We start from the raw sequence: 27291 nt of genomic DNA on the forward strand, positions 1-27291 counted from the left end.
CACTAAATGACTTCCAGCCAAAGGCAGCCAGAAATGTTAGTCACGGGAAAAATTAGGCAGGTGTGGAAGAAAGGGCATGGGATGAAGTGAGGAAGCCTTGCAAAACGATGCTAAAGCCAGCTCCACTTTCTCATCTACAAAACAGATAGGTGTAAAAATTTTAATTTTGCAGAAAAATTCAAGTAAATGAATTGGAATTTAAGAAAACAACAAAACAGCTTTCCCTTTGTCCATAAAAGTGTTCAAACCCTAGTTATAAATCTATTTGCTCAAGAGGACTGACTTTCTAGATTGAATATGCCTGTTAGTTTTTCTATCTGTATAGAAGTTAACTCCCCAAAAAAGAATTACATTAAACTTGGGGGTTTGATGTTGTTACATGCAAGTTCTGCCCCTTTAAACCTTTGGTATGTTTGTAGATTTTAACTTTCTCAGTTTAGTTCTTAGAACCAAAATTCCTGTTCAAAAGAGAAAAAGCCCAAACTTTTTTTTTGCTCTATCAGTTGAGATACACATCTTTGGTCATTACTTTTAGTATCATTCTCTGAATCTTTCTGGTACGTAATTTATATGCAAGTATTCAAAGCCAACTGACAGGTTCTCACTCTGTCACCCAGGCTGGAGTGCGGTGGTGCAATCTCAGCTCACTGCAGGTCTTGACCTTCCAGGTTCAAGCAATTCTCCCACCTCAGCCTCTTGAGTAGCTGGGACTACAGGCGCGTGTCACCAGGCCCAGCTTTTTTTTTTTTTTTTTGGGTGGAGACAACGTCTCCCTATGTTGTCCAGGCTGGTCTTGAACTCCTGGGCTCAAGTGATCCTCCTCCCTCAGCCTTCCAAAGTGCTGGGATTACAGGTGTGGGCCACCATGGCTGGCAAGGATATATCTGTTTTGAATTCTTCATTCTGCACTTATATACATCATCTGTGGTCAAGGCTACTGAAGAACCCAACATTTTCTGACTTTGAATGATTTGGTAAATTGTTAAAAATGCTCAACACACTGGAATGAAAGAGTGTGCTTCTTAAAATTTACCCTCTTCCTCTCTGAACTTAATTCTAAAATGATCCAGGTAGCTTGAGGTCAGTAAAATAATTTTATTTGCCTGTTACTGTCATTCTAAAGACCGGTATTGTCAAAATCCACATCAATGAATCTAAAGTTAGAAAACTTTTCCTTCCTCAGGATCTCATAGATTCATACCTATGTAATGAGCTGTTTTCCCCTGCTAGGTACCCGCTTTTTACTCCCTGGTTGTAAGATATCATTGAAATGGCACCAGTTGGTCTCTAGTCAATAAAATGTGACTTTATAAAGAATCAGAGCAACTTTGAAAGATGCAACCCACCCATTAGTACCCAGCTTTATACAAGAACCTGATTCAATAGCTCTAGGATTGGATGATGTCCTCTAACTAGCTGCCTTTATACTCTCCTTCCAAGTTGGGGTATGGTGTTTTTGAGATCTTTGAACTTAAGCTCTACTTCACCAAAAATTGACATGTGCTGTCTAATATAACCCAACCCTCTCTACTCTGTGCACTCTAAGTAGATAATTATTTAAGTAATGAATTACTCTGATGCCTTTTCTCACTCACATGACCTCAGCCAACACTGCCGCCCAGCAAACAATAAATAACAACAGCAGGAAGTTTTATTCCATAAAGCATAAGATATTTTAATGAGAAAACGAAAACAAAATCAAACCTTAGTCTCATGTTTCTATCTAAAGACACTCAAAACTAGTTTTTCCCTGCCCATCCCTTTCCTAACTGCAACTTTATGTGTGACCATGTAATAAAGGCCAGTTTAAAGATTTTTTTTTTTAAAAAAAGTTTAAACCTTTTTTAAAAAGATTAAACAATCAGGCTAGCAAAAAGGTACTCAATACATATTTTCCTTATATCAAACAAGCTAATTTCAGTACAATATAACTATACAGAATATATACAGTACACTTATGTTCACAAAGCAAACACTATAGGCTCAGAACAGATTTGAAAAAACATGATATTCACATTGATTACAATAACTCTAAAAATGATTGTAACGTTGAAACGGCACTTAGTTTACAAAAAAGGTCACAAAAATATATATATATATATATATATATGTAGTCACCAAGAACTATGGTTCCTGTAAAATACTAATAGCCAGATACTAGTATATAAAATGTGAAGTTCTGATATTGTATACATTTTTTGGAAATAAAACAAAATCCAAAACCATTTTTGTTATTGTCAAAAGTCAAACATGCCAAGTAACTTAGCTATGGCCAGTGTCACCAAGTAAAGCCATACTTGAATGAGATGACGACTGGATACAAAGCTGGTGAACCGGGGACTGGCACAGTTAAGAGTTGTACTAATTCTAGGAAAGGGGTAGAAGACATAAAAACACCCATCTATGTAATTTAATTCACATTTTCTCCCCTGCATCACCTTCCCTTGAGAGTTTCACAAAATGCCAGTGCCCAGAAAGAATCACAATGCTATAACTGGCAGGGTAAAAAAGTCCCCCCACCCCGACTTCCTTGCTGCCGGGCTATAGGCAAATATTAAAGCATGCATCAGCTACCCAAAGCCATCAGTCACCCATCTGGAAGACCGTGGTGTACAGTTTCTGCCTAGGCTGGCTGCACTAGGAAGTACTCCAGTTTTTAAATGGAGTCAGATTTATGTTAGCCCTGTAAAATATTGAGCTACTGTAGCAGCAAATATGACATTACAGAAAAACAAAATTTTATTTAAAAAATTGTTACATCAAAATTTTTTTCCTTCAAATCTGTGTCCTTTAACCAAACAACAGTTTCTTCTATCACTTAATTCTGGTCTATTACCTCAATCTGACTTTCTCATTATGCTTCTCTGGAAAGACACTTCTAAATCCGGGAGATTAAATTTACTCTTAAAAATGGAAATACAGGAATTTTAAAGTAAAAAGAAAAAGTCTGTTCTAAAAGTTCTTTCACAAATATATATATTTAAATATTAAAATAGGCTACCTAGGATTTTTATAAAATGGCTTTTGAAAAGATAGTAGAGGCACAAAGAAGCCATATACTATCCTCCAAGTTGGACATAAGGTGCCACAAGGGTGCCCTACAAAGAGGCAGGCAATCTCTACCTGATGCAACAGGAGGCACCAGTAAACAACAGAAACATTAAATACATCACTGGGAACTTGGACCAAAACCAAATTTTACTCTATTAGGGACCGTTGCTTTTTTAAAAAATACCTTGAGATATAAGCATTAGAAGTCATCACTTTGTACAAGGAAGAAAATGAATACAGTTTATGATCTTACTCCTTCCAAATACCTGATGTCATTCATTTCAGGTACCTGAAAGATGAAAAGCAGTGCAACTTTCAACAATTTAATGGACTACTCTCATTATGAGAGACTTTACACAGCATCTGTCAACTTGAAAATTAAATTGGTAACTGAAATAAAAAATCTCCTAGAGAAAACACACATAAGCTAATCCTAGAAAAGGCTCTCCTTAGAAAGCAGGTGTTTCTAAGAACTGCAGGAAAGGCTTCCCATCTTGAACACAGCTTCCACTAATACCAAGGGAAACGTGCATTAAGAGGAGAGATGATGGGGCTCCCTTAAAGCAGGAAGATTTATCCTTCCTCAGCAGGTGATGTACTTTGGTAACCTCAACATTCATTTATGGGATGATTTTTCATCTGTTTTATTGAATAATGAAATCTAAATGTGGCTAGATTGGCATTTGGGAAAACAAGGGCATTTTAATAAAAGTCCTGACACTGGAGTTCCTCCCACCACTAGGCACCAATTTTATCAGTATATCACCACAATTGTGCCTGGGACTTTAAGCTTCATCAGCAACATCAGTCCATTTAAACGAGAAAGGAAATAATAAAAGAATTTGACTTTATAAACCAGGTACTTTGAACAAAAACTAAAAATTTTAAAGTTAAAAAAAGTTTTGTTTTTAATCCGTAGTCCTTACTCTTAAGTTCTTTGTAAACTATTATGCACATAGAAACCTTGGTATTAGTTGAAACCGGCCTGGGTCTTACACAGTGGGGGTTTACTTAAGTAAAAGTAGCACAAACATTTTAAAGACAATCTCAATTTTTCAGATACTGCCAAACCGAGATACCAATAACATCTGAAATCTTTGCAGAGACTATTTATAAAAACATGGAACTGTTTTTATTTTCCCATCATAAAAATATAATCACGATAGAGTGGAAATGTCTAACTGTATTAGTTTAGTAAAAAGTTAAAAGAAAGTATGACTACTGATGGTACTGGTACTACAAGTCTTCATCCCATAACTGACACAGGCTTAACCCCCCATAAATATTACAACATCTCAACTTAGCTATCGTCTAAAATGAAACATCCAGAGAGCGACTGTTCTTGGTTGAGCCTGGGATTGAATCAATTCCACTTTATTGTTTAATCTGAACCATTATTGCTTTTGGCTAATTTATCTTGCTGAGGACTTTCCAAATAAAAATACTCTGTCACCATACTGTCAAGCAAAAACGACAATGAAAGATAAAAATGGGTATAGGCAAAATAAGGAACAACTTAATTTAAATGTTCATGATTTGAGTTTAAAGCCTGTGGGAGTATGCTTAGTTTTAATATTCCTCATAGACATGTTTGCCACAACAGCTTCCTTGTTACCCCAATTTTGTTTCACTGCTTCAGAAAAGAAAATTTAGCTTTTATACATTCATCTCTCAATAACTTTCAAAATCTAAATATATTACAAATAAAGCATCTTACGTCAATAACTTACAGTGAAAACTACATTTATTTATTACCTTTTGGCAACTTTGGGTCTGTTTCTTCTAACTGTAAACTTCACACTAGTTTTTTTTTTCCCAGTTAGTATTAATATTTAGAAAATTTTTAATTCTCATTCACTTGGATGTATATTTCAGAATTACAACTTCATACTTTGCAGATGAGTGAAACAAAGTAACATATGAAAGTTTCTAATTCTTTTATTCATTCCACAAATCTCAAACTTCAGCTAAAATATTAAAATTTTAGGATTATTCATTCAAGTAATAAGAATTCTCTGTTACAGAATTGCCACTACATTATAGAGTAATGTATTTTTCAAGGACTATTAAAGCTAAAAGGGACTAAAACATAATCTGAGAATCTTCAAGAATAAAAGCTGATAAAATAGATAACTGGCCTCTATTTAGATTAAGAGAAAAAATTAGAAATAAAAGACTGAAAGATTTAATACAGCTTCCAAAGGCTCCCAAGAGAACCATTTATAAACTGGGAGAGTCTCCTGAACCAGCCTATTAGTTAGAAGGTAACTGAGTTACCAATAATTATGGACATCAGATGTGTTGACTAGTCTATTTCATTTGGCAAAGTATTTTAACAAGGTGAAAGTTTTTTTTTTTGCTAGTTATTAAGACCAAAGGGCATGTGTCATAACAGGGGATCTAATTACTGTAAGCCAGAATGATTGCTGAAATGTCAAAATGTAAGATTGAATGAGGCTATTTAAACATTTTAGTATATTTTGTCTTACTGAAATTGATAAAAAAAAACTGGCAATGTAACTAAATGCATAACTAATTACTTGAAATAAAAAGATTACTTGAAATTCAAATTAAGAAAAATCCATTTAAATATATTTGTGGGTGATAATCTCCATCTGCATCCATTTATATAAAACTTAAAGTGCCAAAAAATAAAGACCAATATTAATCTCTTTATTTCTGAATGAGATGAAATCACTGACATGCTTGATGCTTCCACTATTAGAATATACCCTTTAAACATGAAAAGAACAACTGCAGGAGCTTTAACATCCATTATCATGGGTGAACTCTTTGTTTACTTCTAAAGTACATCACACCTATTTGGTAGTTAAAAAAACTGAAAATAAAAGCTTTTCTTGTACAAAATGCTTGGTTTTAAAAAGGCAATTTATTCTGCATTCTGAAATTTAAGCCCTTTAGATACCACAAAGTTACCCTCCTGGCCTTAAGAAAGATAGCTACGTTTAAGCACTCTAAACTGGAATATTTATGTTTAGTTACACTGGTAATTTCTAATGAATGGGATAATATAACTGGCTATCTCTTTGCAATATTTTCAATATGTCCTGGCAAAAATTATGCATCTAGGCATCCCTAAGATGAATTTGAAATAAATCTAAATACTACTATATATACAATTATCCCTTGCAAATCTGTTTCCTAAAACAGATCCATAAACAGATCCAATATCCTTAAAGTACATATATCAAGAAAAATGTTCCCTCACTGAAATAGAAAAAGGCCTTTATTTGTATCATTTTATGTTAAATACTGGTTAGTTACTGGTATTGAAAAGATCTGGGCAGCAGACAACTAACCAGATATGCATTTTCACAGTATATTCAGATTTCCCATAAAACTTGGCAATGTGTATTACCAGTGAAAATCTAAAGTTTCTGCTTGGGAAGGAATACCCAGTGATGGGTAATCCCTCATTCTGAGAACACAGAATATCTTAGAGCTACCAACATTGTGCTTGGCTCTTAATGCGAAGTTTTCAGGGTTGGGGATGTGCTAAAAACACTTTTAACCAATCAATCTGCAAACCATTCTTACACGTTTCTCTTCTTTATTCTTCTTTCCTTCTTTTCTTTTTTCTTTCCTCTTGCTCTTTCAAAAACAACCTCTTGGAACTAAGGGTAACAATGATTCCTGGTCATAATTTTACCTATTCTTGTCAATACAGATTTTAAAATTAATTTTGAGATTTATCTATTGCTAGGCGTAACAGTTTTCAAAGACCACAACGTAACATTAAAATTCCTGACCTTTCCAGTTGAGACACAGCAGTACTATGTGAAGTATTATAGTCTGCTGCAGAAAGTAATGCAACCCTATCAGTGAAGAAGCATAAATGGTGGGAGCCTATCATAACCTGTATATGCTGATTCTCCTGAAGGGAACACACCTATGTTTGGCAGCAAATGGGTAAAAACAAGTTCATGAGTGAGGTAAAGAGTTGAAAACAAGTTAAGGACTGCAGAATATGGGCGGACACAGAGACTCTTAACCTAAAACAGTTCTAAGGAATTTAATTTACTTTTACTTTCTTCACATGTTTTTTGGGAAAAAATTACAGAATTAGCCAATCTAAAAAAATGAAACAAATCACTATAATTAAAAATATATACATTTAGTATGGTCTAGCACCTGAACAAAATTCAGATCTTGTGTTTTGACTAAAGAACTGTATTTTCTGTCTATCAAATCAGGTGCTCTCATAATTATTAAACTTTGGGTATCTACACAGAAACTTATTCCAAAGTTCACTGCTCATGGACTTACAAATATTTAGGATCAATATTAGAGATGCTTTAATGGCACCAGATGAAAAGTATACTCAAGTCTAGAGGATCATACAAATTTCAACTACAGACCAGAAAGTTTCATATTTTTAGCAGCAGAAATAATATTCATTAGTTTAAGGTTTTCAGTTTCTCATTAGTCTTAATAATTTTTTTCTCCCAGATTTATGAGTCATAGATGAAAATCTTACAGTCTATACTCTTCATTGTTGCCTACGTGGTGTAAAAACTATAGTAACTTTTTAATAACTTTGCAATGTCTAAAAATATGTAAGTACAAAGTATCGCTGTCATATGGGATTCAGTAAACAATCTAGTTGGGTTAAGAATGCAGCCTTGGCCGGTGCAGTGATCCCAGCAGTCTGGGAGGCCAAAGGAGGAGGATCACTTGGTCTAGGAGTTCAAGACCAGCCTGGGCACCATAGTGAGACCTCATCTCTACAAAAAATAAAAATGAAGTTAACCAGGTGTGGTGGAGCATGCCTATAATCCTAGATACTCAAGAGGCTGAGGCAGGAGAATGGCTTGAGCCCAGGAGTTCGAAGCTGCAGTGAGCTATGACTTAGCCACTATACTCCAGCCTGGGCAAGAGTGAGATGCCATTCTTTTTTTTAAAAAAAAAAAAAAAAAAAAAAAAGAATGTAGCCTCAACAGATAATTCTTTATTATGTCCAAAAGAGCACAATGAAAACCTCCCCAACAACACATAAACCTATATATAAAATATAGAATATCTCCAATATTTTTACTTTATATGGCAGCACGCCAATATATGCAAGAGAACATATTGATGGGGCAGGGGGAAAACTGATCCGGGCAATGACACAGTCAGGCATTACATTCGGAGACCAGGTAAACAGCAATTTTAATCTGAAAAGCAGTATGAGAAGAGTTCCTATGAAGCTGGGATTTACATACTTCATTCTCCGTTCCTGGTCATTTCATCCACAGCTTGACTGTTGTCAATCATGGTTCCTTGCCTTTGGAGTGGTACTATAAAGGTACAGAGAATGCCCATCTCAGTACCAAAATTTCACCATGAAAAATCATAACAGAAATGACAAAGCTTAAAAAAAAGTACGCCAGATTTCAGAAGTATTTACCATAATAATTTTTAAGAAAGCTTACCATAAATACTTCCAAAAACAACAGGCTTTACAAAATATTATACAACATCCTGTGTACAGCAGTAAGTATCTACTCAGGCCATTTGTCAAGCTGTTTAGTAATTAGTTTCTCATGTACCCTCTTGTCTCAAGAAGGTCAATAATCATCTGATTTCCTCTCTAGCTAATGATCTGTTGTTAGCCTACTTTTAACAATGGAAGAAGGAACTGGTATATGTTTTAAGTCAACCAGTTCTCCTTAAGTCTCATAGTTTCTGTTTCAACACCATGTTATTGTGTACTTACAGAAGCAATCTCTCAGTTAGGAAAAATAAAATCAGTTTCAGGGCTCAGAAAGTAAAAAGGGAAATTCTTTCCCAATCTCCGCCTCCCTCCCACCCGGCTTTTTTTGTTTAAAAAATTAAATTAAATTTAAATGTACAAGACCAAGCACAGGCACTTTCCAAAAAACAAAACTGAAGCCAAATCACAAAACTACTCAATAGTTATAGAAGACAGCTCTGATTTTGGGGGGTCATCTCTGGTTGCCTCAGCACAAACACTGTTCTTTGGCTGCTCTGGCACTTCTTCCTCTTTTTCTGCCAGCCCACCAAGAGACCCCAAGGGAAAAGTGCTTTCACAATTCTGGGTTGAGGAGACCTGTGAAATGACAGGCATTTGAACAGAGGAGTTGCTTTCAAAACCGTGTTCTCCAAGATCATATTGAACAAGGGTCTCTTCTTGTTCCTGGTTTAGGTAGTCCGGTACTAGGAAATCACTAGATAAGAGGCAAAGGATGAAATATGGAATTAATTTTCAAACCAGTAATAGATAAGCAACAGTAAAAAGCTCTGATTTATACGACAAAATTGGGACTCTTCATTTCACTAATTGTTCAGTGAAGATTAAAACTCAGGAACTTTCAACTTATAAACTTTCCTAAATATGAACCAAAACATCTATTAAAACCAAAATGTATCAATCTTCCCCACCACCAATACATCAGGTTAATTATCACTTTCATTATAACTCTGGACACCTTAACAGCCTTTCTTGTTCTATGTAGAGGAGTTTCTATATACAAAACAAATGTAGCATGCTCACTTAAACAAAGATCATCTGAGTAACTTTAATGCTAAACTTTTCTTGATTATACATTGAGTAAGAGATATATAAACCTAGCTTTGTATTACTAAACTTGACATAGGTTAGTTAAGAAACTAAGTCCTTATGCATAAATGACCTGATACATAATCTACTATGAAGTTGGGAAATGTAGAAAGTAATTTATGTGTATCCTGCTATTACATTTGGTATATGAAAATACTAATAAAGAATTTGGAAATGAATGCCTTGAGATTGGTTATGTGATAATCCTCAAAAAGTGTTCAATTATTGGTCCCCACAGGCAACATGGACAGTAAAATATACTAAAACAGTGGCTACTTTCCTTAAGTGATGAAATAGAAAAGATTTTAAATTTCTTCTTCATACTTTTCTGTATTTCCTAAATTTTCTACTTATAAAGCATTGTTTGGTAATTGAAACTAAGTATGTGAAATAAGTCTTATCTTAGAGGCTTTATTTAAATCTTTATTACTGAACTAAGAATTACAGTGGCTACTTTCCTTAAAATGAAATAGAAAAGATTTTAAATTTCTTCTTCATACTTTTCTGTATTTCCTAAATTTTCTACTTATAAGCATTTTTTGGTAATTGAAACTAAGTATGCGAAATAAGTCTTATCTTAGAGGCTTTATTTAAATCTTTATTACTGAACTAAGAATTTCATTATATGATAATTGTCAATAATATATGTACTTAGACTTGATAAGGTTATTTTATAATTTCATTGTTCAGTATTAATAAAAAATTAAAATCTGTTCATCTGCAAAGCAATTTAGAATGCCCTATGTTGTATTCTCTAAAAAGTCTTCATTCAGGTGTTAGAGAAGAAGAATGGAGAACACAGGGCTCTGTACAGGGACGATAAAGATAACATGGGTAGTTAACAGGAACACTATTTTAGTCCTGAACAAATTATGTTTAATATGATATGTATAACCTAAGGTTTAGTGATATGGCAACCACACATTCAGAATTAGAGATGACTGCATTAAACAAAATGAATGTCTGGTTTGAAGGGAAAAACAAAATCTACGCAGGAATAATTTGGAATTTGTTTACAAATAAGGTTTTAAGTCGGGGTGGTGCCCACACTTGTAGCCCCAGCAGGAGAATTGCTTGACCTCAGGAGTTCGAGGCTGCAGAGCACTATGATTGTGTCTATGAATAGCCACTGCACTTCAGCCTGGGCAACACTGCTAGACCCCATCTATTCAATTAAAAAAAAAAGGTTTTAAAAATAAGGATGATTTAAAATGTAAAGATTTGGGCTGGGCATGGTGGCTCACGACTGTAATCCCACAGCACTTTGGGAGGCTGAAGTGGGCGGATCACTTGAGGTCAGGGGTTTGAGAGCGGACTGGCCAACATGGTGAAACCCCATCTCTACTAAAAATACAAATATTAGCTGGGTGTAGTGGTGGGCACCTGTAATCCCAGCTACTCAGGAGGCTGAGGTTGCAGTAAGCCGAAATCGTGCCACTGCATTCCAGCCTGGGTGACAGTGAGACTCCCATCTCAAAAAAAAAAAGGAAAGATTTGTAAAAATTTCATTTTATGAGAAACTAAGGATTCCTACAGATGTACAATTCTTATAAACAATTTAAAACAACAGTTTTACATCTAGAGAAGGCCTTAGAAACCATCGTTTAAAGCTTACATTTTATCTTTCTCTAAGTTTCAAGCTTTTTCATGTGTAAAGTGACAGGTTTAATCAACAGCAGTTAGTGGCAGAGCTAGAACTAGAAGCTGATTTCCTGGGATGCCCTATAAATCTGAAAGGTAATTCTATTATAAATTAATATTACAAGAATAGAGCTCTAAACTGAATGAAAATAGCAATGACTTCATGATCTAAACCATCACACCCACTATAGTTGCTTTTGAAATTTTTCTTACTGGCCAATGGCTATTCCTTTATATAGAATATTTTTAAATAGAAGTGGTAAAGAATTTTATTAACATCTAGAGTCTGAAGTAATCCAGTATCACTAAGCATCATCTGACATGGTAAAATTTCCAGTAAGATCTATTTAAGGTCCATTACAGAATTACTTAAACCTTGTATTATTTAAAAAATACCTCAAGAGGACAAGTAGTCTACTTCTGCAGGAAAATATTTTTAATACCAACTATAAAATGTTTATAATTTTATATACATAGAAGACTCAGCAAAATTTTATCAGATCAGGAGATTAGAGTATGAACAGTGGGAATCTGTAACAAATGTGACTGACTAGCTGGCAACCTGATGTAAAAACACAGAAGGCTGCCCTAAAAGCAGGAAAAGAGAGTTTAGAAAGCAGTTTTCCTGGTTGGGTTTTCGTTGTGCACCTCACCTGCTCTGGAAGTAGTTTGCTAGCTCTGATGCTTCATGGTTCAGACTCCTCAGGTGCACGATTAAATTTCCAGAGTTGGTGAACATGGCGCCACATGTTTTGCACTCGTAAATCCGAGGCTTGCGGATAATGTGCCGGGAAACCCTCATGTGGTGTTTATATTCCCCGAAGGAAGTGAAAGTGGCACTACATATCTGGCACCGGAAACAGCGTTTACCTTCATGCTTTAGGCGATGCATCTTTAGCGAGTAAGCCCTGGTGAACTTTTTCCCACAGCGGTCACACTGAAATGGTTTAATTCCTGTAAATAAAGCAAAACAAAATATCTAAAAACAAAAATAAACTGAAAAGTCATAAACCCTACAAATTTCTGAACTATATTTCTGTAGCAACAGATGATCTGAAAAGGCAAGAATTACCAGCAAAAACATATTCTAATTGAGTATCTCAGAAAATGTGCAGAATATGTGAAAAGTCACAAGTGCTTAAAAAGGAAAAGAAAAAAAGGCAGTAGGGGAGGTAAACTAGGTAACGTCTACTGAAGCTGATTTTTGAATGCTTTTCTAGATCATCTATTTTACTAACTTCAAAACACAATTTAACTACAGTATGTAGACAGAACCCAAATCCCCATTAACAGCACATATTATTTCATTTCATTAGAGGTTTACATTGAACAGATATGAAAATCATCAGTACCTACTCTCTGTTCCCTATCTCACAGAGAAACGAGAAGAAAGAACAATTTTAACATCTCTGAATGTAATGAGCATGACAGAACCATCATTTGATATAATGGGTTTTTTTGGGTAATATGATGTAATATTGATAGAAATAAATGAGTTATAAAGTGTATTAATAGTCTCCTCAAATTCATTATCACAGTGTTTTGGGGCAAAAATTTTAAAACCTTTCAAAACACAGTCTACGGATTGAACAAAATCACAGAGAATTGGTGCTAGGACAGGGACTGTAAGACCTATCTACAGAAGGGGAAAGTGAGATAGTAACTCACGCAGCTGAAAACAGCAGCAAAGATCTCTTACTCGTCAGAGGTCAGTGTTTTACCCACAAGAATCCTGTTGCCTTCATGTGATTACTGAACTAAAATTTCAAATCCCCTCTATACATTTATCCAAAATCTCTGTTATGTTTAAAAAAAAAATACAAACTACAAAGCTGACTCATCAGGGCACACAGAGATTTAGGACTGCAGAATTGAAAGTAAATTAGCAAGAAAATATTACATTTTTAAACACACTTTTATTTGGGAAAAATTTCAAACTTAAAGAGACATTATAAGAAGAACAGCACAAAGAATACCCATACAGACCCTTTTAACCCTATTTGCTTTACCATCTGTGTTTGTGATTCTCTATTGCACCTCTATGTGCACACCTAATGTCTTTTTATTTACAAAGTACTCACTCCATATCACCTTATGTTCTTTTAATCAGAATACTCAACACCCATGGCAAGCAGCTTTCTGACACTGCATCATTTCAGCAATAAACCTTAGCTAATCTGTTTTCATTTGACTTCCCAGAGTTTTTTTTAAAACTCAGAAGCCCCTGTTTTCTATTTTAACTGGGACTGCAAAATAAAATGTTTTAGAGCGTTCACTTATGCAACAACAGGGAAGGTGACATTACCTGAGTGGATGAGCATGTGCTGCTTTAGGTTCTGAATACGGGTGAATCGCACCCCGCAGGTTGGACACTGAAAAGGTCTGTCGGGACCATTTGGACTTGGTCGTTCTGTACTGCTGGTGGAAGGAGCAATGTAGAGTTGGTAGGGATACTGAACATTTTCCAATCTAAAAAAAACAGACCAAAGAAGGCAACCAGGCTCTGATTTTTAAACTGAATGAACACTGCTATAGGTCAATTTTAAATGAAAAAAGATAAAACACTTAAAGACTTTTTGAAACAGTTTAACTGTTAGATTTCAAGTTTTACTTTAACAATATGAAAAAAATGTTAATGTCCAGAATGCCTTTTTTTTAAATTTTTTTTTATTTTTTGAGACGGAGTTAGGCAGAAGTCATATCGTGTAGGGCTTTAGAAGGCATAGCAAGGCCTATAGATTTTAGGTATGAATAAAGAATGTTAAGAATCTATAGCTTAGAACAGTGACATAATCTGACTTAATTAAAAAAGAAAAGATGATTTTGGCTGCTACATGGAAAATGGATTAGAATTGGGGAAGAATGCAATCAGAGGCTACTTTGAAGGTTATTGCAGTAGTCAAGGCAAAAGATGGTGGTAGAGTAGGGTGGCTACAGTACAGATTAGAAAAGTAGACAGCGATATATTTTATAGGCAGAGTTGACAGGACTTAAGGATTAACTATGAGGGAGATGAAGAGTGGTAAGGAAAAAAGATTAAGAATAATCCTCAGAGATTTTGCTTGAGAAATTAGGGGATAATGATGATGCTTACTGAAATGGGAGAAAGGCTGGAGAAGCAGGATTCAGACAAGGAGTCAGACATCAAGAGTTCTGTCTTGGCCTTGTTAAATGTGAAATGCCCTTTATACATTTATGTGGAAATATTAAGCAGGGAGGGAGTTATGGGTATACAGATCAGACTTTGGCAGATGTTTTTCACAGCAGTCCGTACAGCACACATTCTGACTTTGCACACCATACAGTCTGTTTCAACCACTCAACTCTGCCATCCACAAACAATATGTCAGCAAATGAGCCTGGTTGTGTTCCAATAATACTTGATTTACAAATAAAGGTGGTAGGCTGGAATTGGCCTGTGGTTCATAGTTTGCCAACACTTGGTACAGATACGATTTAAAGCAATGGGACTAGGTAGTTTTGGAAATGCTGGGGGAAAAAAAAAGCCTTGTATAGGTACTCTAATTTATAATGTGATGATGCTACTTCATTACTTTGAAAAGTATACTGAAGTGAGGTTGTAATAAACTTCTACAATTCTGAGAGGAAATGCTTGAATTTGGAGTTGTAAACACAACCCTTAAGAGGTAACGAAATGCTATGTTAGTACTGACCGATCATCATCATCCGGAGGAGCATTAGTGCTAGACGTGCTTTGAAGTGTAGGCAACCCCTCAGAAACGCCTTCATCTACTGAGCCTGTGAATAAGAGAAAGAGGACCACTGTAATCCTTTGGTGTGAATAAGCCAAGATTGTAACTGAAAGCTATATTATATCTAAGCCTCTGACATATATTATCTAGTGTTCATATCCTGAATTATTAATCCAAAGTAGTGTTCTACATATTTTTTTTTTTTTTTTGAGACTGAGTCTCGCTCTGTCGCCCAGGCTGGAGTGCGGTGGCGTGATCTTGGCTCACTGCAAGCCCCGCCTCCCGGGTTCACGCCATTCTCCTGCCTCAGCCTCCGGAGTAGCTGGGACTACAGGCGCCTGCCACCACACCCGGCTCATTTTTTGTATTTTAGTAGAGACAGGGTTTCACCGTGTTAGCCAGGATGGTCTCGATCTCCTGACCTTGTGATCCAACTGCCTCGGCCTCCCAAAGTGCTGGGATTACCGGCGTGAGCCATCGCACCCGGCCGTGTTCTATATTTTTAAATGTTTGTGATTAAAAAAAAAACCACATGTAAGGTAATAGTCTTATATTACTGTTTAAGTTCTTTTAGAAATATTTCTTTGACACATTTCAGAAAGCAAGCAGGGCAATTCAAAAGCGAACAAAAATCCACATAAAACTGAATAATTAACCATTTAAGGAAACACTGAAATTCTTATTTTTTAAAACTTATTGAAGACATACAACTTGTTTTACAACTTTTATACAGAATTTAACAGATAAAGTGAACACCCAGGCAACCTCCACACACAAGCCACACGAAAGCACTGCCAGCATCCTGGAAGTCCCCATTCATCCTTCCCTGATCATAAACCCCTCCCTTCTCCAAAAGCTTCTTATGGTTATCATTTTCCTCCTCCCATTCTCTCCCATTCTCTCACTTTTAAAAGTAATTTTATCTTGAATACAAGCATCCATAAAGTAGGTATTCGTTCTTGCTGGAACACAACTTTGGCTGGACTAGGGCTGCTTCTGCCTACAGTGGCAGAGTTTAGTAGCTTTTGGTTGTGACAGAGACCATGTGGCAGTTATGTCTAAAACAGTTATAATTTTGCCTTTAAAGGAAAGTTTGCCAAGGCTTGCCATAAACAATACTTTTTAGTGTTGTCTGGCTGTTTTATATAAACCGGGTCATACTATATGTATTCTTCTGTCTTGCTTCTTTCCTCCAACATTGTGGACTCATCGTTTTTACGTGTAACCAAAGTTTATTTTCATTGTTTATAATATTCATCATTATCCATTTTACTCTTGATGGACAGTTTTTTGGCTATTAAGAACAATGCTGCTGTGAATATCCTTAATGCACATAAGCATGCTTTTCTCCATGGTAAAGACTTAGGAATGGAGGTGGTACATATGTAGGAATGGAATTGCTAGGTCACTGAACACATTTATCTTCAACTTTATTAGAAAATACTAAACTCTTTCCAGAGTGACTGTACTAAATTCGCATCACTGCTAGTATATCAGAGTTGTGCTGCTCCATATCCTTACCTCCTTACCAACATTTGGTACTGCTGGATTTTTAAGTTATTACCACTGGTTTTTAAAATTATTACCAAGCTGGTATATGTCTTACAATATTTCATGGTGGTTTGAACTGCATTTCCCTTATAACTACTGAGGTGAATCTAGTGTCACATATTTACGGAATCTCCCTTCCTCCCTCTTTTGTGAAATGCCAGAGTTGTCTGCCTTTTTAGCATAAGAGTTCTTTTCACAATTTGTATATAAGCCCTTGGTCAGTGATACATACTACAAATATCTTTCCCCATCCCATGGCTTTTTTTTTCACCCTTTCTAATGGCTTCTTCTGATGACCAAAGTTTAACATTTTAATTTAATTAATCCTTTTCTCATTGTTATGGCTTTTTGGTCTTGTTTTTAAAAAATCTTTCCCTGTCTGAAATTATCTTATGAAAAGTATCATGTTTTGCGCCTTATGTTTTTTCTTTAACCCATTGGAGTTGACTTTGTGACCGAATGTCATGAAAGGTCTGCCTTCTCTGCTCTGCAGTGCCTCCTGTGTTGTATGTCATGTATAAATACATAGGTCTGTTTTCGGGTTTTCTATTAGTTCCATCTGCTTATCTGTCCTTGTATTAATGCCAATCTTTAGTTACTGTAGCTTTATAATAAATCTTGCTATCAAGTAGAGAAAGTTCTCTGCCCTTGTTCATTTGCTTTCTGAACATTCTGGCTATTTTTTGCCTTCTGCATTCCTGTATACATTTGAGAATCAGCTTGTTGAATACAAGTGGAAATAAATATTCCATTTCTCCCCTTCTATTTGTTTAGAAGTTACACAATATTTTCCTATTTCTTTGTATTGGTTGCCTTAGAAATTAGAGATATACTTTGTTTACCAAAGTCTAAAGTTAAAACCTTTACTTCCTTCTGGATAATACAAAGATCCTAGAAGCTTTAACTCCATTTCCCACCACTTCCATCCTGCCATTTACAAATTGTCTGATATTTTACTTCTTGGTTCTGATTAAGCCCCACAGACATTATCATATATACATGTTCTCACATTTACCTCTGCCTTTGCTGTTCATTCTTGCAAATGAAACCACTCATCTATGCTCACTTCACTTCTGCCAAAAGTCCATTCTTTATAACTTTTTTGGCAATGATTTGCTGATGATCAATTCTTTTTGTTTGAAAACATATTTCATTTATATACTTTCAAATATAAATATTTATATATTTTTCAAATATAATTCATTCTTGAAGACATTTTTACCCTGTGTAGAAATCTAGACTGGGAGTTATTTTCTTTCAGCACACTGAGGATATCATCCCACTGGTTTCTGGTGGTGGTAAAAAGTCATATTCTTTTGAAGATAATGTCTTTTTACATTTTTTTTTCCCTGAATTTTCTCTACGATGTATCTAGGTCTGTGCTTCTTTTTACTATTCCTGTTTGGGACTGGTGTCTTTCATCAAATCTGGAAAATTCTCAGCCAACCTCTCCTCTCTGTTTAGAGCTTCCATCAAACCTACATTTGTTGTCTTCCACACCCTTCTCCTCTTTGCTACTGCAGTTTCCACCACTGTGTCTCTCTCTGTGTAGCACTGAAGTAATTTCTTCTAGTTTATCTTTTAATTTCCTAATTCTCTCTTCTGTTGAGTGCAATGTGCTGCCAAAATGTTCACGGAGATTTTAATTTTGGTTATCATTTTTCTTTTCTAAAAGTCCCATTTGGTACTCCTTAAATCTGCTATGTCACTTTTTACAGTTTACTGTTCTCTGCAATTATTGTTCATGTTTATTTTGTTTAATACAGTAAGCATATTTACTTTTATCTGTGCTTGAAAACTACGCCAAGTGGCAATGCCAATATATTTCTGCTGCATTTAAAAAACGCATTTTTTTTTTCCTGTTGGTTCTCTCTCTGCCTTGTTTTCTTGAGTGCTCTGGTAATTTTTCGACTGGTTATTGCCCTTGAAAATTATTTGTAGGAAATTGAGTTGCTGAGGTCAGGATACATAATGCCCTTTTCCAGAGAAGTTTTATGTTTGCTTCTGCTAGGTTCCTGGGCAGCATTAGCTATATGAGATTCACTGTTTGAGACTCCTTGGCCTACCCACTCAAAGTCTGTGTTGTACCAATCTGTAAGTGGTCTAGCAGTAACTTCTCAGGGATATGTTTTCCTCTCTTTTTCCTTTTCTAGTCTGCTCATTGCCAAGGCAGGTTTTTCTACAGTCCCCTGGAGTTTGGAGGACAGGGAGCAGGTTTAGTTCTGACAGTACAATCCCAAAGGACAATGCACATGAGCATGCTTTTCTCCACAGTATATACTTAGGAATGGAAGTGGTATATGTGTAGGAATGGAGCCGCTAGGTCACTGAATACATTTATCTTCAACCTTATTAGAAAATACTAAATTCTTTTCCAAAATGATTGTACTAAATTTACATCACTGCTAGCAGTATATCAGAGTTGTGTTGCTCCATATCCTTACCAACACTTGGTATTGCAGGATTTTTAAATTATTACCAATCAGGTACGTGTTACAATACACACATTAAGCAGGGAGCAGGTTTAGTTCTAATGTAAACCTGCTCCCTGCTTAATGTGTGGGGCAACTTTTCTAAGACTTTACAACTTTTACACACTCTGAGCTTTCAGTTTCATTTCTCCTGCTCTTTGAGTTGATCAACCAAAGCCCATTTGTGTTTTGGCAAATGTCTTAAAGGCAAAACTGATTTTAGTGCTCTGATGATCTACTTACCTCCCTGGGCCAGGCTTTCTCCCCTAATTTAACCTTGCAGTTCCCTGGCCATCTTTTCAGCTTTTCAAACAGATTAAAAGTGAATTTTTAAAAACTTAAAATTTGTTGTTTGTGGTGGGACAGTAGACTCAAACAACCTAGCTTATTCTCATTAGGTAATGAACTCTGCCAATTTCTTTACTGAACACAAACCAGCTGTGTTGCACCAAATGAACAAATCTGAGCCTCTGAGAATTTTGGTCTTTTAATAGCAAACAAGCTTTTGGTTATAATATTTTAATGAAAATGAAAATGTGGCTGGGTGCAGTGGCTCATGCCTGTAATCCCAGCACTTTGGGAGGCCGACGTGGGTGGATCACAAGGTCAGGAGATCGAGACCATCCTGGCTAACACGGTGAAACCCCATCTCTACTAAAAGTACAAAAAATTAGCCGGGCATGGTGGCAGGCGCCTGTAGTCCCAGCTACTCGGGAGGCTGAGGCAGGAGAATGGCGTGAACACGGGAGGCAGAGCTTGCAGTGAGCCAAGATCGCGCCACTGCACTCCAGCCTGGGCGACAGAGAGAGACTCTGTCTGGGAAAAAAAAAAAAATGAAAATGTACTAACTGTAACAGTTTGTACACCACTGTATACATGTGAATATTTAATAAGTATCATCTACTAATGAATATACGGGATGAAATTTCCTTCTGATGAAAATTTGGAATCTAATACTTAAGTTTCCCTCTTTGGAACACTTGAATTGCTGTCATTAGGAAACAGGTATATCATCCACTTAAGTAAAAAGCGTTTTAAAAAACTAAATTTTAAGGCATCCAAACTTTATTTAATCACTTGTACTGGAAAACTTGTGACAGGGTTACATTTTGCCTTGACTTCTTAAATGAAGGACACCAAATAGAACTTATTTTTTGTTTCTTGATGACTCACCACAATCATAAAGAACACTCATTACTATACAGTGTTCTAATACTTGCATATACTCTGACGCTTTTGAAAATAGGCAGGACTATGTGTGTTTACATTCATTCCCAATTGCACCCCCATTCTTTCTGGTCTCCCCATTCCATCCCTTCTGGTGTATGTGTAGCATTTCTGTGTGTGTCTTTTCTTTTTCTTTCTCTATCAAACGGCATTTCTGCTTTTCCCCTATGTCTACTTATGCAAGTTACTCCCAGATTCTTCTGACTTGTTTTTAATCCAGATGTAGGACAGAGAACCAGATAATGCTGCATTTTAAGAAAGAACTGTTTACTTGTCAGTATCTTCCCATTCTCAGTTTTTTCCTTAAAGAAAGGAAAAAGAAACATTAACTTTTCAGTCAGTCCTGGGATAAAAAACTGCAAAAACGCCAGTATTTAGAGTTGGTCCCATGGACATAAAGATCTATTTTACAGTATTCTGAACTTATTCAGAGCACAGACAACATTAAAGCTTACAGGCAAAGGCTTGCCAAAAAAATGCCTGGAGTTGTGATAAGGGTAGGCCAAGAAGACTGGCATTTGCTTCTCACTATCAGGCAGGCCATACTCTTTCTAGGAGGGAGTGGACTCTTGGTGAGGTGAGAATAAAAACCACACTGTCTGGGACTGATTCTAGTACCGTCAAAGGTTTGTTTAAAAAGCTGGTTGAAAAGAACTAAAATGCAGTACAAGATACATCTAGCAGATGGTCCTTCTTAAAACAAATCCATCTCTACATTCTAAAATGTCTAGATCCCCTAATTCAATGGATAGTGAGCATGCAAAGCAAAGCAAAAACTATTTTCCCTCACCCATGGCTACTGAATGCACCAACAGTTAAAAATGAAAGCCACTCCAAGCTAAAATGAGTTAAAACAGACTTTTGGAATTCTATGTATACTGTGGAGGTAAACACATAGTGTTATATCACTTATGCAACTATCAGCAAAAAATAAATTTTGTGCAACTGTTTTTCTTGAAATGATGGTTTTTGCAAATAACACAAGTAATCATATGAATTGGAATTTCAGTTAGACTGATTTAACAGCAGAATATATATACATATACACACATACACACACACATATATATATACACACACACATATATATGCACAATATTACTTTCCTGAGGTGACAGTGATGTTTCTTAAATTATTAAAATGAAGTTTCCTTTCTACCCTATAGGGATTCTGTTCTCAGTGGTAGTGAGGCTAAGAATTCTGGTTAGACACTTTTCACCTTGTGAAACAGTAAAACTGATTCATAGAGACAATCAGCTTTACATAGTTCAGGGCTAGCTTATCAAGACAGAGTCGACTCTCTCCCCAATTAGAAGTGCTGTACGATAGCTTCTGTTGCATGAAACTCAAGTTGCTGCTGCCACTGTACAGGTATTCAAGATACTTACAAAGATCCCTCTGGAATTGAAAAGCAATTACAGTGGTCATCTCCTACTGAGTATTTACCATGTGCCAGGCATTGTTCTAAAAGGTTTTCAATATAAGATCTCAATTTATACTTGAAAAAGAGATCTTCCAACATTCAGAAACAGGCTTGGCACTCATTTAGGGGTGGGGCCTGGTCCTTACAGCCACAGTATTCTCCTGGGGAACATAAACAGTCTCACAAAACAACATAAGATCAAGTCACTCTGTGACCCTCATTTAAAGCAAGACTAAAAAACACTTTTATCTGTGCAATCACAAACATACCAGTCATCCCCATCTCTCGCTGGCTAATGAGTCACTACTGCTATAGATTCACTTTAGTCTGCATTCCTAGATAGTATTTATTAAGATATTCAATAACAGAATTCTCTCCTTTCTGACATCACCAGTCCTGAGCAAACCTCACTTCCTTGAACCCTCCCTAACGGAGAGTAAGCATCCCTGAAATCACCCAACACAAGGCCAAATCCTGCGCTAAGGCCTTTTTAACACCTTCTTACTGACAACCAGCCCTAAAAACCCCATGGTGTATAATCTCCCTTGTTGCAAATGAGCAACAAACTCAACCTGTTCAATCATAGGTGGTCTTTGGCTATAGGGCCCTGGCAGAAATAAAGATCCACTGAGATTCAGCTAAATTCCTTGTTGCCTTGTCCTGGGATCCTGGATGAGAGGGCAGATATAAAATCCCTTTTGAGGTGCCACCTGCCCTTGGCTGGGATGTAAGTTCATGCTGAATTAAGCTCAAATAGTTCAATGAAGCCCTTCACTGTCAGGTTTGTTTTGTTTTTCTAGAAACAGTCTTTTGAAAATATTTTGGTTATTCAGATTGTGTTGCTCCTTGGTGAAATTGTTTTCTAGGCTAACACCTGCTCTGAAGATCATCTGCCTGCCTGCCTACTGTGTTAACGGCCTACAAGAGAAATAAACTATAATGAGAGGATGAACATAGGTTGGATTAGTTCATCTGAACTGGCCCTGGAGGCCAAGTTCAGATCTCTGACTGGCAAAACCATTTCAAAACTTTACAAGGTATAACACAGATGAACTGTGAAAACATTATGGTAAAAACATAAGCCAGTGAGAAAAAAAAACCCACGTATTTCATGATCCCACTGATATAAAATATCCAGAATAGGCAACTATTAATATTTACAGTGGTTTGCCTAGGAGTGGGGATGGGGTTAGAAGGACTAGGGAGTTATCTTTTTAAGTAACAAGGCCCAACCTAAAACCAGCAGTCTTTTTTCTCCTTTAAATTTGTTGTATTTATTGCTTTTATTTGCTGCAAGTTGATACTGAATTTTACCACCTTTCCATGGGCAAGTGGCAACAAAAGGAACTTAAAACAGCAGGTAAAATCCTATCTGAACTAATTTCATGGATAATCAAATTATTATTTTGGAAATTTGAAAATAATATACTAAACATTATATTTTCTATCCCTAGAAAGACAAGATACCTCTCAGAGATGTTCTTTAACAAATTAGTAAGTAAAATTAAATACTCTTATGGAACTTAAAGGGGAAAAAGTACCATGCACATCTTCCTTTTCTCCCTCTCAAATTTACTGACTGCCTTCAATACCGCAAGGAATTTTCTGTATGGCTTTGTTTTAGTATGCAAGTTTGGAGTTAAGATTGGTTTGTTGAGAGTGATTAGTACATTTGCCATGAAGGCAAGGAAAAAACATCATATTGGAGTCGGGCATGGTGGCTCACACCTGTAATCTCAGCACTTTGGGAGGCTGAGGCAGGCGATCACTTGAAGTCAGGAGTTCGAGACCAGCCTGGCCAACATGGTGAAATCCTGTCTCTACTAAAAATACAAAAATTAGCCAGGTGTGGTGGCAGACACCTATAATCCCAGCTACTTGGGAGGCTGAGGCAGGACAATTACTTGAACTCAGGAGGCAGAGGTTGCAGTGAGCTGACATCACACCACAGCACTCCAGCCTGAGCAACAGGGCAAGATACTCGCTCAAAAAACCACAAAAACAAAACAAAAAAACACAAGAAACAAACCACATTGGGATTATCTGATTCAGAGCGGTTCCCATGTCTGCTTTATAGAATCCATTTATAATAATATATAGGTAACAGATTCTACTTATATAACTGAAAGATTTGTTCTACTTATTAACTCTTGTTAATAACATCATAAAGGGCTGGGTGCAGTGGCTCAGGCCTGTAATCCCAGCACTTTGGGAGGCTGAGGTGGGTGGATCACTTGAGGTCAGGAGTTTGAGACCAACCTGGCCCACATGGTGAAACTCCATCTCTACTAAAAATACAAATATTAGCCAGGTGTGGTGGTGTGTGCCTGCAGTCCCAGCTATTTGGGAGGCTGAGGCAGGAGAATTGCTTGAACCCAGGAGGCAGAGGTTGTAGTGAGCTGAGATCATGCTACTGCATTCCAGCCTGGGTGATAGAGCAAGACTCACTCTCAAACAAAAACAAAACTAACATAAAGGCAAAACCTGAACTGATTATATATACTTGGGAGTGGTAAAGGATGACTATTTCACATGCCTAACTAAATATCTTAGATATTTAGACAGATTAATATTTGGGTTCCTACTTTCTTAAATGATTAAAATTATCATTATTCAGTAGGCAGTTCGTTACTCAGAAGGTACCAAGGTGTTTTCAATTACTGACTCTGGTAGTTTAGTAAAAACTTGGTTGTATCAACAAATAGCTATGATTTCTTGAAATTAAATATTTTGTTGGATGTGTGTTCATGTAAATTCTTCACAACTATTTTGACCCCAATTCAGGAATATGAACTTCAGTGGCTGCTGTGGGTCACATTATTTCCCCCAGAAAGACACTACGTCTTGGCTGCTGGCAAGATGGCCGAATAGGAACAGCTCCAGTCTGCAGCTCCCAGTGAGACCAACACAGAAGGCAGGTGTCTGCATTTTCAATGAGGTACCCTGTTCATCTCACTGGGACTAGTTAGGCAGTGGGTGCAGCCCACAGAGGGCGAGCAGAAGCAGGGTGGGGCATTACCTCACCCAGGAAGTGCAAGGAGCCAAGGAAAGCAGTGAGGGACTGTGCTATCTGGCCCAGATACTACGCTTTTCCCACAGTTTTTGCAATCCGCAGACCAGGAGATTCCCTCGTGTGCTACATCACCAGGGCCCTGGGTTTCAAGCACAAAACTGGGCGGCTGCTTGGGCAGACACCAAGCTAGCTCTTCTTTTTTCACACACCAGTGGTGCCTGGAACCACAGTGAGACAGAACCATTCACAGAACCTTTGCAGCCCCCTGCAAAGGGGGCTGAAGCCAGGGAGCCAAGTGGTCTCACTCAGCAGGTCCCACTCCCACAGAGCCCAGCAAGCTAAGAACCACTGGCTTGAAATTCTCACTGCCAGCACAGCAGTCTGAAGTTGACCTGGGACGATCAAGCTTGGTCGGGGGAGGGGCATCTGCCATTACTGAGGCTTGAGTAGTTGGTTTTTCCCTGACAGCGCTAAAAAGGCCTGGAAGTTCCAACTGGGCAGAACTCAACACAGTGTGGCACAGTGGCTGTGGCCAGACTGCCTCTTTAGATTCCTCTTCATTGGGCAGGGCATCTCTGAAAGAAAGACAGCAGCCCCAGTTAGGGCTTATAGATAAAAATCCCATCTCACTGGGACAGAGCACCTGGGAGAAGGGGCAGCTGTGGGCGCAGCTTCAGTGGACTTAAACGTCCCTGCCTGCGGGTTCTGAAGAGAGCAGCGGATACTCACAAGGAGGGTTCTACCAGCACAGTGCTTGACTTCTGCTAAGGGACAGACTGCCTCCTCAAGTGGGTCCCTGACCCCCATGCCTCCTGACTGGGAGAGACTTCCCAACAGGGGTGACAGACACCTCATACAGGAGAGCTCCGGCTGGCATCAGGCTGGTGCCCCTCTGGGATGAAGCATCCAGAGGAAGGAGCAGGCAGCAATTTTTGCTGTTCTGCAGCCTCCGCTGGTGATACCCAGGCTAATAGGGTCTGGAGTGGACCTCCAACAAACTGCAGCAGACCTTCAAAAGAGGGGCCTGTTAGAAGAAAAACTAACAAACAAAAAGCAGTAACATCAACATCAACATCAACAAAAAGAACCTCCACACAGACGCCCCATCCAAACCCATCCAAAGGTCACCAGCCTCAAAGATCAAAGATAGATAAATCCACGAAGATGAGGAAAAACCAGCACAAAAATGCTGAAAATTCCAAAAACCAGAATGCCTCTTCTCCAAATGATTGCAACTCCTCTCCAGCGAGGGCACAACACTGGACAGAGAATGAATTTGACAAATCGACAGAAGTAGGCTTCAGAAGGTGGGTAATAACAAACTCCTCTCCACTAACGGAGCATGTTCTATCTCACCCAATGCAAGGAAGCTAAGAACCTTGACAAAAGGTTACAGGAACTGCTAACTAGAATAACCCGTTTACAGAAGAACATAAATGACCTGATAGAGCTAAAAAACACAGCACGAGAACTTCACAAAGCATACACAAGTATCAATAGCTGAATGGATCAAGTGGAAGAAAGATAACAGAGAATGAAGATCAACTTACTGAAATGAGGCATGAAGACAGGATTAGAGAAAAAAAGATTGAAAAGGAACAAACAAAGCCTCCAAGAAATATGGGACTATGTGAAAAGACCAAACCTACGATTGACTGAGGTCCCTGAAAGTGACAGGGAGAAATGAACCAAGTTGGAAAACACACTTCAGAATATTATCCAGGACAACTTCCCCAACCTAGCAACACAGGCCAACATTCAAATTCAGGAAATACAGAGAACATCATTAAGATACTCCTTGAGAATAGCAACCCCAAGAGACATAATCATCAGATTCTCCAAGGTTGAAATGAAGGAAAAATGTTAAGGGCAGCCAGAGAGAAAGGTCAGGTTACCTACAGAGGGAAGCCATCAGACTAACAGCAGATCTCTCCACAGAGAGTGGGGGCCAATATTCAAATTCTTAAAGAAAAGAATTTTCAATCCAGAATTTCATATCCAGACAAACTACGTTTCATAAGTGAGAAATAAAATCCTTTACAGGCAAGCAAATGCTGAGGGGATTTTGTAACCACCAGGGTTGCCTTACAAGAGCTCCTGAAGGAAGCACTAAATATGGAAAGGAAAAACTGGTACCAACTACTGCAAAAACACACCAAAATACAAAGACCAATGACATTATAAAGAAACTGCATCAACGAATGTGCAAAATAACCAGCTAGTATCATGACAACAGAATCAAATTTGCATATAACAATATTAACCTTAAATGTAAATGGGCTAAATGCCCCAATTAAAAGACACAGACTGGCAAACTGGATAAAGAGTCGAGACCCATTGGTGTGCTGTGTTCAGGAGACCTATCTCATGTGGGTCAAAGACACACATAGACTCAAAATAAAGGAATGGAGGAATATTTACCAAGCAAATGGAAAGAAAAAAAAGAAGCAGGGGCTGCAATCATAGTCTCTGATAAAACAGTCTTTAAACCAACAAAGATCAAAAAAGACAAAGACGGGCATTATATAATGGCAGACAGATCAATGCAACGAGAAGAGCTAACTATCCTAAATACATATATACGCAATACAGAAGCACCCAGATTCATAAAACAAGTT

At 37.3% G+C, this 27291-nt stretch overlaps 1 protein-coding gene across 19 annotated transcripts in view; it reads right to left on the bottom strand.

Moving 5' to 3' along the window:
* Nucleotides 1-1649: 1649 nt before the first annotated feature.
* The window catches only part of ZBTB44 (zinc finger and BTB domain containing 44), an 89916-nt gene continuing 64274 nt past the window's right edge, over nucleotides 1650-27291 (bottom strand). For 5 of the 19 annotated variants that reach the window (XM_031016033.3, XM_063693683.1, XM_055356405.2 and 2 more), the window contains 4 exons: nucleotides 14950-15034; nucleotides 13581-13744; nucleotides 12146-12229; nucleotides 1650-9242 (listed from right to left, as the gene is read on the bottom strand). In XM_031016033.3, coding sequence (XP_030871893.1) covers nucleotides 9232-9242; nucleotides 12146-12229; nucleotides 13581-13744; nucleotides 14950-15034 — 344 coding nt within the window. In that variant the 3' untranslated portion in view covers nucleotides 1650-9231. Of the gene's footprint in view, nucleotides 9243-11928; nucleotides 12230-13580; nucleotides 13745-14949; nucleotides 15035-27291 lie in introns of all 19 variants that reach the window. The other 14 variants (XM_031016029.3, XM_055356401.2, XM_055356400.2 and 11 more) reach the window with 9 other exon arrangements.

The sequence above is a fragment of the Gorilla gorilla genome, chromosome 9 (genome assembly GCF_029281585.2).
Source record: "Gorilla gorilla gorilla isolate KB3781 chromosome 9, NHGRI_mGorGor1-v2.1_pri, whole genome shotgun sequence".
Classification (NCBI taxonomy): domain Eukaryota; kingdom Metazoa; phylum Chordata; class Mammalia; order Primates; family Hominidae; genus Gorilla; species Gorilla gorilla.